This window comes from Magallana gigas, chromosome 1 (genome assembly GCF_963853765.1).
Source record: "Magallana gigas chromosome 1, xbMagGiga1.1, whole genome shotgun sequence".
In the NCBI taxonomy this organism is placed as follows: Eukaryota; Metazoa; Mollusca; class Bivalvia; order Ostreida; family Ostreidae; genus Magallana; species Magallana gigas.
Window position 1 is genome coordinate 53,163,293 of NC_088853.1, and position 19,423 is coordinate 53,182,715.

Genomic DNA, 19,423 nt, shown 5'->3' on the forward strand with positions numbered 1-19,423 from the left:
TGATAATTTCGGTCAGGGCGTTATTCAAATCTATCAGAAAGCCCTTCGGTTGTTTTTTTTTTTGGGGGGGGGGGGGGGATTTGATAATGCCCCGACCAAATTATTACCTCCTACATGTGATAAGAATGAATCCTTTTATTTTGAAATAACAAAATGATATCCTGCACAGGCGCGGGATTGACCACTGAACATAATACATTTTTAATTATGATGAGCCATTTTTGTGTTCATTTTTGTAGATGCAGTGTCCGAAATTTGATTAATTGCTTTTATAAAATGTTCTATAAAATTGAAATAAAAAAATGCTCGGCCAGACATTTAGAGGACCGGTCAGAGTTGAAAAATTTGAAATGGATACATGTACGTTCACTTTATTCTAATTGTTGCAATTAACTGAAAAGAAAATAATGAAAAAATGTCTGTTTTATGCATACATTATTAATTCATATAAAGAAATTAAAAATAAGGTTTACTACAGTATCAATCTCTCGTTGTATAAGAATTTAAAACAAAGTATGAAAATTTTAAAATAAACGCGTACATTTGCATTTTTATATGCATATTTTAAACCAAAGTTGGCATATTCAAACATTCTGCCCAATAAAATTAAGTGGGTTTATCTAAAATGAAATTATAATTTGAATTAATTTTTGATAAAACTGTTTTGTTCCTTTTTTAAAGGTTCTTCAACACAACAATATTATAGGTTCATTTAAATTTTACTTGACTTTTAGATCTTATTTCATTTTCTTAACGAGGCCGAGTACAGAACGAGTATGCACGCTTTCGCGCAGCGTTTAATTTGTATTGTGACGTCATCTTTTTGCTTTGTTGACGCCATGGCGTGATAGTTTCAACTGCAGATATTCAGCAAAATTTGTTGAAAATAGCTCGTTTGATGCATAAAATTGAAATTATTTTGTGGAGTAAACATAATGTATCGGAATATAAGCGATATTTGGGCTCGGATCGAAAACGTGAAGAAGGTTCAGCAAGCCTAGCCCTCTGTCACGTTTTCTTAACCCGCCTAAATATAGATTAATTCATTTATTTCAAGACAGTAACCATATATTTTATATTAATGACCCTTAATATTTGATGTTATTTATTTATTTATTACTTAAAATATGTCTGAATGTTTAAATAATACTATAAAGATCACCATTTCCGCCTTTGTCAAATAAAAAATAGCCATAATCCGACAAATATGGGAAATTGGGCATACAAAAAACAACTTTGATAAGACCCCTGGAACAAACCAGGAGGTTAAAGGGTTTTTTTATTTGACCATTTCATGCCTTTTAGCAATAAGTTTAATATGTAAAACAGAAAAAGAAATCCCTAGGGCAGAAGTTTTAAAAAAAATGTAAAAAATGTGCAAAATTGATACATTTCAAGCAAAATCCCATAGGGTCCTATGTTAAAAATTAACAAACTTTGAGATGGCCCTTAAACACAATAGGCCTATTTTACCAATCATCGACGAATTCTACTGAGACATTCACTTTTTATCATAATTTTTATTACAATGTTAATATTAAAGCATGCATATAATAAAATCCCAATTAATAATATAAATTGTTAATGGAATCATAACTTGTATCGTTAGGGTAAATAGGAGCTCTTGATGCATTTTCTTACTTTCTTTTTCAAACGCCGCGGTCGATTTCTGATCAAATCATTTTGTGTATTTTCTTCGCAAGTCGAATATATGAGGAAAGTGTAAAAACATGATGAAAGTTAATATTTGTCGTAAATGTAGAATTTGTGTTTCAGGATTTCCAAACGTGGTTGGATGTGTAGCTGACACACAGGTAAAGATCAAGGCACCGAATGTTAACGAAGGGGAATATGTAAACAGGAAAGGTTTCCATTCGTTAAACGTCCAGGTAATATTTTTTCCAACAAAATGGACTATAAAGATTAAAATAATATAAACACAATGTATCATTAAGTTAAGATATAGAGGATGAGCCATGTGCGGATCCAGAAAAAAACATTCCGGGGGGGGGGGGTCAAGGGTCAATCCCAACCCTTTGGTTCTGTGCATGTGTACATTTGCTATTGAATTTTTTAGACATTTCGACTTTTATAGCTAAATTGGCTGCGTTCAAGATCATAGCTGCTACATTATAGGGCTAAATATGTACGTTGCAGCCTCAGTGTTAAACAGTAAGCTAACCTACCCACTACATGTACGTAGATATTTGTAGCCTGAATATTTCATGCAATGAATATATTAATCAAATTCACAATGGCTATCTTAGATACCACTTCGTCACAGACATGAAACATATATATTTAGTGATGCTTTGTTCATCCTATAAGTTATGAAGAATTTTTGCATGTATATTTCAGCTTAAAATTAACCAATTATGTCCATGTTATTATAGTCTGTCCCAAGTTATTGCTTCCATCACTTTTTGATGATTTTTAATAAAAATACAGATATGTGTGAAAGAAAAAAAAGTTAAAATCAATGAAATGAAAAATATCCAAGATATCTTCATGGACAAATTATCCCTTTTCACTCATAAAATTTCACAGGAACGAAAACAAATTTCATATGGAAATTTATAATGGGAAATGTTTACATCTTTTCTCCATTCTCCAAGTACTCGGGACACCTCGCCCAATTTTTCAATGTTATCATCCAGTCTTATAAATGGCTGATGCAATGCAAAATCCCTGTAGACTTTCTATTTGTGGATGTGTATTGAAACCTGAAGCGTAGGGGGCGTTTCAAAACAGATAATCAGGAAATTTTTCATATTAAAGGATGAACGTAGTTTAAGCACAAAGGTATTTACTATTTATTATTATTCCAACTTCAAATCATAGACCTAGTGGCCCACCAAGCTGCTGTTCAATATACCTAGACATCTACGGCCTAGCGGCTAGGCTAGCTGCTATGATCTTGAGTGCAGCATCTTATCAAGATGGTTCCACCTTTTTATTCATACCATATTATTCACCAAATTTCCCAATTTATTGTTAAACTTTCTTAATTATTATCTAGCAGAATTTGCTTAACATTATCTAGTTAATTACAACTATTTCATTGGACTCATTTTTTCAAAATATTGCAGATGGTATGTGGCCCTGATTTTTGCATCACAAATGTTGTTGCTAAATGGCCAGGATCTGTGCACGAGTCTAGGATTTTTAAAGAATCTGTATTATGCAGAGAGTTTGAAAATGGTATGTTGTTTGGTATGTTCTACCATGTTGTTATTCTATACCCTCACCATCTATCTGAAAATAAATTTATAATAATAAGAATTACTTAAATAATTAAAAGGGGGTAACAATTAAAGGTTTTGTTCTCTATAATTCCGATTTAAATTATTGCACCTTTATGACTGTGTATTCCATCAAATTGAAAACTGACTATTACAAATAAAATTTATGCAGGACACATACAAGGGATGCTGTTGGGTGACTCCGGATATTCGCTCAAGACTTACTTGATGACTCCATATTTAAATCCCACAGAGGCACACATGCAGCGATACAACACGGCACATTGCAGGACAAGGGTGCTAATAGAGCAGACTTTCGGGATTCTAAAAAGAAGATTCTTCTGTTTGCACAGCGAACTGCGATTATCACCACAGAGGGCATGTGTTGCAGTGGTTGCCTGTTGTGTGTTACACAATATTGGCATCAACAGAGGAGACATCATCTCAAATTTCGATGACAATGACCTTAATGTCGCTGAAGATGTGATAGATGGTGTAGTTGACATGGGGGGCAATGGGAAAACTGTGAGGGATCACATTGCTCGTAATTATTTCCGAATTACCAGACAATTAATGACTTTGCATCTTTTAATTCTGGTAATTCATTTTTTTTTATCAAATCAAACTATACTTTTGAAAATTGATAAACAGTTAATTGTAGAATAGAAAACTTGTAACCAATTTTATTTGAGACATACATGTAGTAATATTAAGGCAGATATTTTAAACATTCAAAGAACAAATTTCAATATTTTATAAATATACAAAGTTGATTTATGATAAAAAAATCTCACAAAGCAAGTTTCAGAGAGAGAGAGAGAGAGAGAGAGAGAGAGAGAGAGAGTATTGGTACATATGTATTTGACTACCGTATGTTTTTGTTGACACTTTTTACCATATCTAAGTTTTAAATAAAATTTACTTGTAATATTGCCCATATTTACTGAGGTTATATATTTCCTTATTTTAACTGCCTTTACCATATTACCGTAATAAAATGAGCAGGAATCTGGGAGATTGATATTACATGAATGGAATTAGAATATCTTATCAAATAACATGTTCCTTTTTAAAAAGCTATAAAACCATATGGTAATTTTAAATAAATGTATGATCAAACAAACAAAAAACCCAAAAAAACCACACACAAAAAATGCAAAAATATCAATTACTAGCTATGAGGAACGATTTTTTTCAAAATACTGGGTTAAATCTGCGTTTACCTTCTGAAAATTGAGAGAGAGACAAGTAGTTCAAAGAGCCATTTCTTAAAGAGTTTTTCTGCATCTCGATTAATTCCAGTTCTGCAGACACCTTCTTCATTTTCAGCTTAATGTAATCACTCTCCAATCTTAATTTGTCTTTCTCAGCTTCCAACACCTCCAAGTGTACTGGTACACGCAGTCCTGCATGAAGCTTCCTCTGATTCTGGAAGTTGGGGTTGATCTCCTGCAAGAAACATCCTAAATCAGTAATGAAAACAATGAAAATAATTTTATTGAAAATCATTCTAGATAAGGTGATGTATAATTACTTACCTGTAGCTGTACAAGCCGTTTCCAAACCCCCATCTATTCCATCCATTGAGGGCTTTCCTGCTAGGAATGTCAACATGGCCTCATCCATGGGGGATGGAGACGGGGGCTTTGGTCCACCACCTGTCCCTGGATACTTTGTTTGACTTTTGATCTTTTTGGCTTAAAAAATGAAATGATTTACTGTAAATACAATGATTCATGCAAATGCACATGATATATCAATTTTGAAAAATCTCTACAGAATAAAAAAGTGATTAGGTATGTTACCTCGCTGCTTCATATTTGACCATTGCTTCTTAACTTGCTTGACTGTTCTCTTTTTGACTGTTCCCTTTCTATATAAAGAAAAAGGAGACAAAATAAGTTTTAGTAGTTAATGGTGACAGTGAATGCTTAAAATTGTAATTGAATTATCCTTTTTTGTGTGTTTTATTTAAAGGAAACTATCAGTAGTATCCATTCCAGAATGAAATGTGCATCCGTGCCGAATATCTGTGTGGTCGAAATGACGCGACACCCACATTTGTTACTATAGCTATGACGTAAAATGTAAACAGTCTGAGTCTCTATAAATAGTTCCTAACTAGGGAGTTCGTAAGTCTTTTTTAGGTGAAGGACTTTTTATTATTCGCAAGACTTTGTTGACAAAATGATATGGAAGAGTTCCTTTGCATTTATGAATATCGCTTTTAACTCTTCCGTATACCCAACTATTTTTTTATACGACACATTCACTGAAAAGCTGATCTTGTCATATTCACGATTGCATCGAGCTGCTGAACCAATAGAATATGCACATGAGAAAATTATTTTGAAAATAATTATTGTGATTATCCCATTTTATTTTCAACATGTTTAAAAATAATTGAGCGACTTGCGCATTAACAACGTCCGTTATTTCAAGCCAGGCTCGGTTTTACTCGGCCTTGCCGCTACTCGCCCCTTTGAACTTTCCATCAATGACTTCAATTCTTTTGGAAACTTCTTCATAGAGAACTTCCCTCTCCAACGGAGTCCAGTATGGCTCGTTTTGAACCTGGTTCATCGTTTTTTCGACGTTTTTGCTTATGAGATAATCAATTTCCCGTTCACCCATATCGGCTGCTACGTTGATTGACGCTGATGACGTCAATTAACGTAAAATGACGTACCAATATGCATACGAACTAGGAAAAGATAACACTGAATAGTATTTACATTTATAAAAGAACTGGGTACGGTAAATATAACAAATCGGCCCTATTGAGATGTGAAAAATCAAACACTTGCAATCTGTAATCTATCCGCTGAAATAATTCGAGTAGGATACCGCGTGTATGGAAATGACATTCGTTTGGCAAAATTCACGAGCGTTTGGTAATTGTAGAATCCAAAACCGGACCTCGGTTACGGGTTTTCGCGAAATCTAAGCGTTTTTGTCATGTTTATTCTAATATTTCTACAAGGCCGCATTCGAGTACATGTACCAAAAATTCAGAGAATTACAATTTAAGTATGCTGATTTTAAATAACACAGAAAAAATTATGTACAAGACTGCGGCCACTTTCGTTTTTAATGTTTTTAATTCAAAAGATAAGCACGAAATGCAAGTGTATGTTGATTCTAACGCTTTTACATCGCAATATTACAAAAAAATAAACGCATTTTTTTTTAAATATATAATTATAATGTCATTAAATAATTGAATTGAAAAACATAATAATATAGTAAAACACATTATCTAATTTTTTGAAAAACATCTAATACTAGTATATGCCGATTTTATAACTTGGCATTTCTTGTCAAGTTGTGTATAAATTCTGATATAATATATTTCTATAAGAATAAATACATTTATTGTATAACGAATGTAACAAGAAATGAGTCCAAAATTTTCCTCTACTTTTAAAATGTGTTTGCTACGTATACTAGTAATCATAATTATAACGTTCTCTTTGTAACGTCGTACACCGTTGAAATGGCGTAATATGTGTAAACAAATGACGTCATAAAATATCGGGCAGCTGATCGAGAAAGAAGCTAGAAAAAGAAGCAAGATTTATCTACGCAATTTGAAAATGTAACATTGTTCACTTGTTTCAGGTAAGACATTTTCACTATCAGTGTATATTAATCAATTGATAAAATAGGATTGTGTAGGTACATGTAGTATACATGTATATTTTATGAGAGAGAGAGAGAGAGAGAGAGAGATTTTGCTCTCTAAACAATATTGTATTTTCTTTATTTACAATTTTTTACACTGATATGTTTTTGTTTTACGTTAAACAACAATTAACGGAAAACATATATTACACACAAACAGCACTTATTAACATAAGATTCAGCATTCAAGCACACCGAGGACTATCTCGCATTATGATCTCATAAAACCTAAATACAAACCCAAATACTGTAGGTCGTTTTAATTCCACGGTGTTAAAATTTCACGATTTCTCAAAAAGTACCTATCGCAATGGTTATAATTTCATGCTCCAAGAAAACCAGTTGATTAAAGTATAAGCATTAACACGTTAAAAAAACTTAGAATTTACGGAAAAATGATAAATCGCGAACATAGTGAAATTAAAACCATAGTGATTATTTGCCAATCTACAGTACACAAACACGTGTGACTATGCGAAACTGAAAATAATTTATATGAATGCAGTGTGCAGAGATCGATTGATTTCATATTTTGAAATGTAAATTTCACAGTATATCTTTAAGTACACTCTTTGTCTTGAATTAAAAAAAATAATTCGTTCCGTGTTATGATTTCAAACCTACCTCTACATCTACGCATTTAAAAACAACGCTAGTACGTTGGCCCAGTCATATTTAAGTCTTCATGTGCTCTTTTTTTTTTTTAATTCTTCTTTATTATTGGACAGGAAATTCGTTGTAAAACTTGAACACTTCTTTTAAACTTAAACATATATCGGCTCTATAAGTATTTACTTTAAAAAGCGGAAAATCATATCAAGTTCAGATTTACTGTTTAAATTCCGGATTTTTAGAACTTATTTATCAGATACTGTAGATTCCTTAGTTTTCGCGAGTACTTATTTCCGCGATTCAATCGTTTTCAATCAAATCGTGAGAATATTAAATTGTGAGTGCCGATTTTTTATCATAGTTTCATGTAGTTTTCATCTGTCCGAAAAAGAAAAGCGATTTTTTGAAATCCGCGAGATGTGGCTAAATTCTCTCGATTTTACGCGGATTTTAATTCCTCGCGTTTAATTAGGAATGATTTCTTAATTCTTATATATTTATTATACATTGGAACTGCATTCTCACTGAAATAAAAATCAAATTAATAAAACATTTCTCAAATATATCAATGTACCAATTATCATACATGTAAGTTTTACATTTATACATAAAAACGGACGTCTATGTTTCAACTCAGCGTGTATCACTTAAAAACTTCTTTTAAACTGGTCTCCTCTTCCCCAATTAAAGGCCCGTAAGTCCGTATATGTGGCAGTTTGTTAGCTTGCGTTAGTTCTTGAAACTGCAAAGTTTTGATATTCATTTATAAATGTGCATTATTTAAACACAAATACCAATTCATTAAAATAAACATACATGTACATATAGGCCAGTGATGGTATAAGTGATTTTTAGATAACTCCTTTATATATCTCATCGGAGGCCCATGGGCCACACTCTTGACCTGAACAATGCCCATATACCATGTTTATAAAATACACTATATATTATACAAACTAATCAATTTTAGATGCAAAAATGCCTGGAGATGGTCCAAAGTCATATCCATGTTGTCTTTGCAAGCGTCGCACGATTCCTTCTGAAAGAGTTGCTATTAAAGCAGAACATTTAAAACTTTTAGAGAGACGCTTTTGTGTATCGGCACAAGATGGCGACTTCCTTTGTTCTAAATGTAGATTAAAATGCTACAGAGAAGAAAACAAGTTGAAAAATTTGGAATGCATTGCAGTGTATAAGACTCAAGATGATTACGAACCTCCAATCAAAAAAGCCAGAAGCATACAGCAGTCCTCCTCAAGTCCTTCATCTGTTACCCTTGATTTACCAACGACCAGCAAAAGCCATGCATATTGCTTTGTGTGTAAAAGGCCTGGGCCGAAAATCATCGTTGTTCCGCCTACTCCACGTTTCGACGTGTATATACGTAAGGGCATTTTTGTGCCAGCGGGAGTTAGGTGCTGCCCTGTGCATTTAGACGGCGAACATTTTACGGACGATGCATTAGATAAAATAAAACCAGTCAGCAATGAAGTCAACTTGAGCAAGACAAACATCAAACTTTTGTTGGAAAATGGCAGGTCTTTTGTGATTGAAAGAACAAATTATAGACTTGATTTTGACCACACACATGCTTTAACAGATGAAGACTACCTCACCCTCACAGGCATCTCAAAGACAGAGTTTGATATTTTGATGACTTACGTCGATTGCTGCAATCTTCGAGAAACAACAACAAGAAGAGTAAGGACATGTGTAGCCATTCTGTTGAATAAACTTCGATGTGGATTGAGCAACAACTTTCTCGCAACGCTTTTTGCAATGAAAAAACACCAGGTATTGACTTAAAGTATTATTCATATCAATGTGTTAATAAGAGAGTTTTTTATTTTATTTTTGATAAACTGTTTATTTGAACTTTGATTTATTAAACTGCATTTTCTAACTTTGATAGGTAAGAAGAGCACTTAAATCGGCTACAAAAGCATTAAAGTCAAGATTTGTTCCAGAATTTTTAGGATTCCCCCACATTGAAAGAGAGGAGGTGATAGAGAGTCACACTCGACCGCTGGCCAAGGAACTGTTTACCAGGACCATGACAGAGAACCCCGCCATACTTGTTCTCGACGGAACATATATTTATGTGCAGAAAAGTGGGAACTTTTCATTTTCGAGACGATCCTACAGCCTACACAAACACAGGCCTTTGGTGAAGCTTATGCTTGTCGTCACAACTACCGGGTACATTGTTTCGGTGCTAGGTCCGTATCTAGCCGATTCGAAGAACAGCGACGCAAATATTCTTAATCACATGATCAGGTCAAATGCTGAACAAATGAAAGAGTGGGTCAGAGAAGGTGATATCTTCGTTGTGGACAGGGGTTTCAGGGACTCGGGTGAAATACTAAACGACCTTGGTATAACTATGGAGATGCCCACGTTCCTACCTAAAGGGGCCACGCAGCTGCAGACCAAAGATGCCAATTGCTCGAGGCTTGTAACAAAGGTAATTAAAACTTAACGGTAATCATTTTTTTTTTACTTAATATGAATAAAAAAAATAATTTGACTCGTTTCGATATCATCATCAATAAATTGTTGACAGATCAGATGGGTAGTCGAATCGGCGAATAGCAGACTGAAGACCTGGCGACTGCTTGATAAAACCCTCCCAAACACGCAGATCCCAAGTATTGGAGATTATGCCCAAATCATTTGTGCATTATGCAACAAATTCAGGCCACCTCTTAGCAGCGGAACTTTTGAAAAAGATATTGAGATAGCCGCAAAAATGAAAGTTTTGGCAAGGTCATCAAATGAACTTCAAACGCTCATAATTGACCAAGGTAAGTATTTTCAGACGTCATACTATGTGATATTTAATCTGCAATTTCAATTTTGTCCAACAAAAATAGTTGAATCATACAATTTCTGAATATTACAGGACTAGATCGGAGATCATATAAATGGACTCCATTAGACGCAGCAGAGGCATGTCCGTTATTCCCTCGACTGAGTGAGGATGAAATCCGGGAGCTGACTCTTGGTGTATACCAGGTTAAATTGGCCCGCGCTTACACCCAAGAACATTGTAGTCATGATGGAAGTTATGACATTCTTGTAAACAGTGACGTACCAATGATCCTTTCTGCAAAAATACAGAGTCGCCACATCTCTGCCAAAAGCTACAAGCTTTGGATCAAGTACAGCTGCAGTATTGTTGAAGGGTGGTATTGCACATGTAAAAACGGAAGTAGAGTGGTGGGCATGTGTGCTCACATTACAAGTGTGATATGGTATCTTTCTTATATGCGACATGAAGCCAGCCCGCTCAAGGGCAATCCAAACTGGGCAGACACCATCGAGGATGCTTCAAGGATTCCAACAATTGACGAATCGGACAGTGATGACCCAGAGGAATAACAATTTTTATTATGCATCTAATTATTTCTGCAATTTTGTTTCTAAATAAATTATCATTAATTATTTTTATGATTATTTTTTTCAAGTATGCTTCCAATAAAGCAAGTCTTTTTATTGACAAATACCATTGAACATCAAAACTTCATTTCTTGACTTTATTTCAGTGCATCTTTTAAATCATTACTTCATCATTTGGGACATGCTCTGTGACACAGTGAAACGTTCCTTAGAACGCTTTGGGTCTGTTAAACATGAATGTATGTTATCAATTTGTGCATTTCTTAATTGATTTTCTAAAATGTTTAATGCTTTTAATCAATATTTTACCCTAAAGAAAAGATCAACTGATTCATTTCTAATTCGCTTAATTGTGCATATTTTCTATCATAAATAATGTATTAAAGTTCACTTTAATTTTGTAAATTTTCTTTTTCTTTAGGGTGGGAGGGTCCGGCGAAGTTGAATGTTATAAAATGTGAAACCCTCTTCACTTTTAAAAACGCCTATTCCAATAATTGACGACGACCCTCTTCACTTTCAAAACGCATATTCCAGTAATAGACATCGAAAAGGAAAAAATATGAGATAAGAAAAAACAGCCCATAGATTTCATTACTAATAGTTTAAAAAAGTTTGTCGCACTTATCGTTTTACAATATATATAAACAATACTTAGATTTATGTAAATGATATTGAAGATGAAATTTAACAGAAAGAAAATGAAATAAATAAAGAAGCCGATAATGATAATTATTGTTTTCCTTGAATTCGTTTATGACGTCAATATTTTAAATTCTGAACGTTCGTCATAACGTCATCGGAAAACTAAAAACGACGCTATGTTTGAGGGACTATAAAATGAAAACGATTAAAGATATTCATAAAAAACAAACTGTTTTACAACCAGCATATTGTCAAGGTCTTTTCTTGGAAGAATAATTATTCAGAAATTGTATTTTTTATGACAGCACATTTTAAATAAATATATTTTACTTGAAGAAAGAGAAGAAATTTATTTAAATTATATATTTTGTAAGGAGGTATAATCTATCATGAATATCCTTCTTCTTTAGGAAATCCATCGTTGCGTAAGAAGAGGGAAGGTACAGAAAATTAAATGTTTTTGGTGAATTATGAGATAGAAGACATATTATAATGCCAGTGTTGCATGTTCATAAACAATGCAAATTTTTATCAGAGAAAATCTGAAGACATAAAGAGTACATTTTTAATAATTAAAATTTTTGTAAAAAAAAACTATGTAGATGCTAAGTTTAGATTCTTGACTTCAGTTTACATCTTAAGCTCACCTGAACCGAAGGTTCAAGTCAGCTTTTCTGTTCACCTGTTGTCCATCAGTTATTTATTCGTCAGTATGTAAACTTTCCATTTTTTTTTTCATCTTCTCATGGTGTCCTCAACCTAATTCGTTCTATGGTTAATCAAAGATGCATTAAAGGGCAATATTCTATTTTTTCTTCTTCAGAGGTTCAGTCCAAACTTGACTTTTTTGAAGTCCAAGTTTTTAGAAAGTAAAAAGAAGATGTCCAGCCGAAGATTGGGCAAAGTAAATAAATCTTCAGAGTTGGAGGTAAGAATTTAGGCATCATTGAATGCAACTGAAATGTGTGTAATTATTTATGAACTATTTCGTCTTTATGTGATCAGATATTTTAATAGGCTATCAGTACTGTATGTAAGAAACGAAATATGTTTAAAGATGTAACACTGGTCCTCCAGGCTAATGATATATATTTATCTTCAGGTCAATTTTGATATGTACCGGTACTTGATCAGAGCTGAACCCCAATTTTTGGAAATCTTACTCTTCCATGGAACATTTTTGCAAAGGCTGGATTAAATATAAATTGTGCTGATTCATGCATAAAGGCCTCTATTTTTAACTATTTAGTAATCATAGCATATTTTATTTTACATGTATACTGTGCATGATTATTTTATGAAAAGGGATATTTTATTTATTTTTAATTACCTGCTAATTGAAATGCATTAACTACTAATCTTTTAATTGCATTAACATATTTTGGAAGTCCGTTTCTTAGACAACAAAGGAAAGAGGTTGCAGAGAGTGCTGAATGGAAGTTCATCATTATTTCTAGAAGTTGAATCATCCAGTGCAGTACCTGATTGGAATGATCTTGTGAGTGCAAAGTTTAAAACAAAGATGCTGATGGAAGCAATGATATTTAAACAGCACAAGTTCATCAAAATGGAAGAAAAGACATGACTAGAAGATTTAAAAAAGCTTAGTAAAGGGAAAGAGGAAGCATTTTTTTTTGTGCAAGTGCAAGCCTGTAAGTAATTTGTAAATGATTTATGTAAGAGAAGAACAATGTGTTAAATATATGTGGGTGGGTGTGGGTGTGTGATATTACATATGATACTTTAGGGGTTTCGCGGCTATGTTAAGGCCAAAGCGATATGTAGAGGGTCACTTGTCTGTACTTCATAAGATATGACGTCATAGTTAACTTTGACGTCACAATCTGTATTCCTTTCGATCGTTCTTAGGGAATGTATCGTAACGTAATAAGTGATATTCATTGTGCATAATAAAACCGCTTCATTCCTTTATATAGACACTGTTGTAAATACTAGTGATACTAAATTCAATATTACCGATATGGAGTATAAAAAATCAACAGTTTTAAAGCTTCGTAATAGGTAAATAACTATTCATAAACTAAAGTTTTTGAGACTTCCCCTGCTACGTGAAATCTAATGAATGGTAATATGTATTTAAGAAATGAACTCAATGTCTACCCAAGTTATACTCGTATAACCTGGGTTGGGGCAATTTACATAAAAAAGCGTAAATTGCTCCAACCCAGGTTATACGAGTATAACTTGGGTAGATATTGAGTTCATTCCTTATAATTTAATTTTCTGGAATTTGCTGTACAAATTGAGTCCGTTTTACTTTTAAAAATGATATAAATCTGTTCAAAATTCAAACGTAACGTCAAGTGAATTAGTACGTTGGTGCATTGTGACGTGCAAACCAGGTTATACAAATTTAACTAAATTTTTCTATCCAATCAAATGCCGCGTTACAACCATAATTAAATTATATGCATATAAAAAACGACTTGGCGCAATTGAAAGATAAAAACAATTTTAGTATATTTTACGTGAATTCGGGAGAGAAAATAAGTACCAATGTGAATCTTGCTGGGGGAGACCTACCGATTTACCCGATTTTTTGTAAATCGAGCCTAAAAATGTGCCTAATTTCGATGGCGGTGCGAAATGTTTTGACAAAATTTCAAATAAACGAAATATTTATATGAACCCCCCCCCCCCCCCCCCCCGCAAGAACTGCAGAATACATTACTTATCGAAGGATTTTTCATAAAAATATTTTTGATTTAATGTCATTATTCACTTTAATTTGATAACTATCGTCCAATAAGTCTTACAAATTGTGATTATAAAATAATTTAATTAAGGGTAAAGAAAAACACTCTTCCTAGAATTGTGGATAAAAAGTGGTATCCTATATGTTAAAGATATGTTTACAATAGATGGTATAAAAGATTTAAATGATATTACAGAAAATCTTAAATCAAAAAGAAACTATTTATGTGAATATCTTATCATAAAAACGCTATTAGGAAGTTGAATGTAGATTATTCAAATGTAAACAAAAGTTACACTCAAAATCCATTCTTTCATTTCTGCGGAAAAATAAAACAACAGGAACATGGGAAATCGGGAATCTATTATAACATTTTATTATCAAAAAAGACAAAAAAAACCCAATAATGGAAGCAAAATGGTCAAAAGAATTCAAGATATCAAAGGATCAGTGGAAAAATATATACACGGCGAAGATAATAAACGCATTTGATAAGCAAATAGCATAATTTAACTATAAACTTCTACACAATCAGCTGAACTGCAATTATAACGTAAATAAATGGAATAAAGATGTTGGAAAAAATTGTGTAAGTTGTGAACAAATTGAAAATATAGAACATTTAATATATGGATGTTTTAAAACAAAAAGAATATGGGAAAAAGTATCAGGAATATTAAAGTTGAATATAACATGGAAAACAATTGCTGTAGGCTTTTTCTATGAGTTTACAGACACAGCGAAAATTCTCAATAATGTCATATTTTTTGTAGGGTATAAAATATATAAATATAAAAATAAAGTGTAGAATACAAAACGAAATTCCAAATGAGAATGCGCTTTTAAATGTTCTAAAATCGTCTCATAATTATTAGTACTTTATTACAGTGGGTGCAAAAAGTGTCAAATCAAGTTACAAAATTTTGAAAACACTAGCAGACCAATTGTGATTGTATAATTATTTTTTTTTCCTTTTCCATATATATTTGTGTATGTAAATAAATTTTAAAATATGTTTTGATTTATATATTTGTATAATATTCATACGAACATTCTACATGTATCAATGACTGAATGTTATCCCCCCCGTTTCTATTTTACATTACTATTATGATATATACATGACTTTTGTATGCATATACACCATGTGTTAGACAATATTTACGTCTATTTATATATGTTTTAAAAAATACAATCATATATACTAAAGAAAAAATATATATATATTTTGTACATTATATATATAATTATTTGATTTATCTATACTGCTGGGTAGCACTACTACCCAGATGATGTATATCTAGAGAGCCTCTGCGGAGGTATTATCTCGAATTTAAATGTACATTGTTTAATAAATATAGAAAAAAAATCTTTTATGTTACATTTTCACATTCGACTCGTAAAAATTTCTTTTCAGTCTGGAGATACAACTTTTGTGAGTTAATATTTTATGAATTAACGATTTGATCATTAAAAAATAATTCTCTATATATTAAAGAATAATTTGCATGTGCCTGTTAATTAGGATACTGTCTATGAAATATATTTATTTATTTACAAACATTTTTTCTTTTATTTTAAATTCATTATTTTACTTATTTGTGTACTTATTAAATTTTTATTAACTTATCTATGCACTTATATATAATAATTTATTTATTCATTTATTTAGTTCAAATTATATTTTTTTCAAAGCGAAGTCAATGTGTTTGGGTAAGTGAAATATAAGACATGAGTAATATTGTTACAAAAAATACAACAACAAAAAATAGAAAAACAAAATTAATATAAAACCAGGCAATATAAAGTGAACTAAACATTAAAAAGAGAGAGAGAGAGAGAGAGAGAGAGAGAGAGAAAATAACGCCGTGTTTTGTTAAATTGAATATCGTTCGCTTGAGGCAACCAGAGGAACCCCCGCACAGATGGAGGAAGGAGCCCCCACCAAGCCCGAGCGTTAATTCAAGAGTCAGTATACATTTATGATTACAAATAAGAAAAATAACAGAGAAATATGCGCAATTCGAGTACCGCTTAAAATAAATCGATGAATAAATAAATGAAATCAATAAAATAAATAGCAGGAATAAAATATATTAATATATAAAATGAATATTTAAAAAATATATAAATTATTTATTAAATTGACACTGTTTTGTTCAGTTGAATTTCAGCTCGACAGAAACCACGAACACGCGCCGGGGACAAGGCCTTTACTAGTGTAACGGGAGTGTAATATATTTTGCCCCCCCCCCCCCCAAAAATAATTGAATTGTAATTTGAAAAGAAAAACACTGATGACTGTTTTAACGTCACAGACATATCACTGGCCAAGACTGGACAATGGATTGATTTATAAAGGAAAAAAAGCAATAAAACTGTGTTGTGCTGATGAAAAAAAAAACTCTTTTGCAAACAGATTTAGAAAGACGTCAGTTTGTTTTGAGATTTGAAAAGAAAAGGGATGATATTTGTTTAAAATTTAACCATCATATAGGAAGTAAAATCACAAAAAAAATTTGTATAATATTTTATCAATCATCGTGTTGGCCCTTAATTTAGGGGGCCAGCCCTTTTTTATTGGTGTCAAATGAAAGCCCTTGATATTCTGCACAACTTTTATTCTACATGTCTTAACAAAATATTTTCGTTAAAAAGATATAAAGAAAAATATGTGTAAATGTTCGCACTTTTTTGAATCCTGTTTTCTGACCCCCTACCTTTTCCTAAATAAAAAACGTAATCCAAAAACAAAAACCGATGTGCACAACTACAATGTATCTGTTATTCAAATTCGTTGGATTCCCATTCCCTGCTATCATAGTCTCGGAGCCTTTGTCCGGAAACCAAAGGCCCTAAAATTTATTAAAAGGGGAATAACTCTTTAACCGAAAGAGAAATCTAAATTCTATGAATTGCTTAAGATAGTGTGTTGTAAAGTCCATTAACCCTGGATATTTGAGCAAAAACCTTACAGAAATAAGCAAGATATAAAGCCTCAAAGTTTGCGTCCAGGAAACAAAACAAAAAAGAAAAATACGAATAATCTTAACTTTCACAATAATAGAAAGGTTTTCCGTTGGAACGGACGACCTTAAATGTGTTATTATTCTAATACTTAAAATTAATTATTTTTTTAGAAAGTCCGAACCTCAATCCTATGAAAAGGTGTGCAGTGAACGTAAAAGATGCGTCGCCAGGGTCGCGCTGAAAACGAAGCAAGAGCTTCAAGACTGTATCTTAGGATTCTGGAGTTCCGAGGTGACACCAGAGAAATACGCAACCTACATTGACCATGTATATAAGGGTTCCCGGCGTGTGGTCTTATGAAGGAAATGTTACTGGTGACGTTCCTGGTAAATTGTTTACAGAGAAATCGCAAATTAAGAGTTGGGTATATTTTAATGAATAACTAACGACCGATCCAATAGTTCGTGCGAGATCCAACGCTATAATTGAATGACTGTGACATTAACGTGTGCGCTACAGAAGATGTGCATCACTGTTTATTTGGGAATTGGACAATTTGGACGAACGACACAAATTGTAATTTTCGCCACTTTTCAAATATTTTTTATAGTAACTGTAATTGTAAGCTGCTTTAAAATAGAGATATGCTATGAAAGTGTATAATAATTGAAATAGCGATTATACGTATGTTGCGTAGTTTTTAATTTAAATATATTAACTACAGATTTTTATGAATGTATTCATGTCACGATTTCACAAATAATTGAAACCAAAGTCCGCATGTATTTTATCAATAAAGTCAATATGTTAATGAAGTTTATATCGTTTTTCATTACCCAAACAAAAAGTTTTCCTAAGAAATCATATCAAATCACTTAAAAATCATATCAAACTCACAAATTCATGGTTTTGCTCTATGATTTAGACATGATCCATTTAATAAATCATACCCAAATCATAGGTGACAAATAAGGAAGTATGATCCTATTGTGGTTTTTTTCCTGGTTTTGAATCTGTAACGATTTTCTTGTGATTCTGGTATGTGCTATTATCTTAGAAGGCAACAGAGGATGCGTTTGAAATAATTCGTTAACTGCCAGATAAACTGACCACTAAGTATTAAGATTTTTGCATAACAGGAAGTTGAGTTGCAAATTTTGAATGTTCATCTTGGAGATTAAATGTGATGTACATGTCAGGAAAATTTGCTATTGTTGGGCATCTTCCTCTATCTTGGCATATTTATAAAGTGAGTTTTTGGAAGTATTTTGGGGGAATATTCTTACATGTATTCACTTGAGGTAAATAATATTTTATAAGGACTAATTTACAATACACTATCAAATGATTTATTAAGTGAAGCTAACAACTAATGCATGGATATGCATGTATGATTAGTTCAGACCGGGAGCTACAGACCTGCAGCTAGGTTTTGAAATGCATACGTAATATTTTAATTTGTACAATTCATGTAATAATTGCTAGAAGAGTTTGAAAGAACTGGTGTGTAAACAGGTTTTAACATGTGTCAATGACACCATCTCTTCATACGTTAGACCAGATGGATTTGTTAATGAATACCAGAGTAGTATACATTAAATACGGATATGACAGATTAATGGGGATCACTGCTGCGTAAATGTTTTTTTTTTTAAACCAAACAGAAAAATGAGTTGTAAACCTATCTCTAGTCGTACTTAATTTATTTAAAAAGCCATTAATGGATTTACGGGACTATATGGATTCTGGTGCAGACAGCTTAAAAAAATTTGTGTGATGTTGTATAACTTTTATTGCAAATTGTTTGATTGTCCGTTTTGAACATGTAACATATTATCTGAGCGGATCTATCGCCCATAATAATTTTGATTCAAAGGTGATGATAACATTATAGATCCTTGACCTGTGACGTTTTTATTCATTTATTTGATCTTCGATCCGTGTATTATTGATTCCTTGATGTCCACAGATTCATTTGATCTTCGATCCATTTTTTAATGATTCCCTGATTATTGATTCCTGAGTATAGTTTGCTTTGATCTTTGATCCATTGATTATTGATCCCTGTGATCTTCGATCCATTGAATATTATTACCTTTGATCTTCGATCTATTGATTAGTAATTGATCATTGATCCCTCTGATCTTCGATCCCT

General features: G+C 32.4%; 1 protein-coding gene and 1 long non-coding RNA gene across 2 annotated transcripts; both read left to right on the forward strand.

The window, feature by feature from the left end:
• The first annotated feature begins 1,554 nt into the window (after positions 1-1,554).
• On the forward strand, positions 1,555-3,961 carry LOC136273925 (uncharacterized). Its single transcript, XR_010712139.1, has 3 exons — positions 1,555-1,889; positions 3,090-3,201; positions 3,415-3,961. It is a non-coding gene; the product is annotated as an uncharacterized lncRNA (long non-coding RNA).
• A 5,511-nt stretch (positions 3,962-9,472) lies between these two features.
• On the forward strand, positions 9,473-11,251 carry LOC105323597 (uncharacterized). Its single transcript, XM_066079649.1, has 3 exons — positions 9,473-10,002; positions 10,102-10,342; positions 10,441-11,251. The coding sequence occupies exons 1-3, from the start codon at positions 9,592-9,594 to the stop codon at positions 10,917-10,919; spliced, it is 1,131 nt and encodes a 376-aa protein (XP_065935721.1). The 5' UTR covers positions 9,473-9,591; the 3' UTR covers positions 10,920-11,251.
• Positions 11,252-19,423: the final 8,172 nt, after the last annotated feature.

Coding starts and splice junctions, on each gene's coding strand:
- LOC105323597 (XM_066079649.1), top strand. CDS start 9,592: ATGACAGAGAACCCCGCCATACTTGTTCTCGACGGAACATATATTTAT. Junction 10,003..10,101: donor GCTCGAGGCTTGTAACAAAG/GTAATTAAAACT, acceptor AATTGTTGACAG/ATCAGATGGGTAGTCGAATC. Junction 10,343..10,440: donor AACGCTCATAATTGACCAAG/GTAAGTATTTTC, acceptor TGAATATTACAG/GACTAGATCGGAGATCATAT.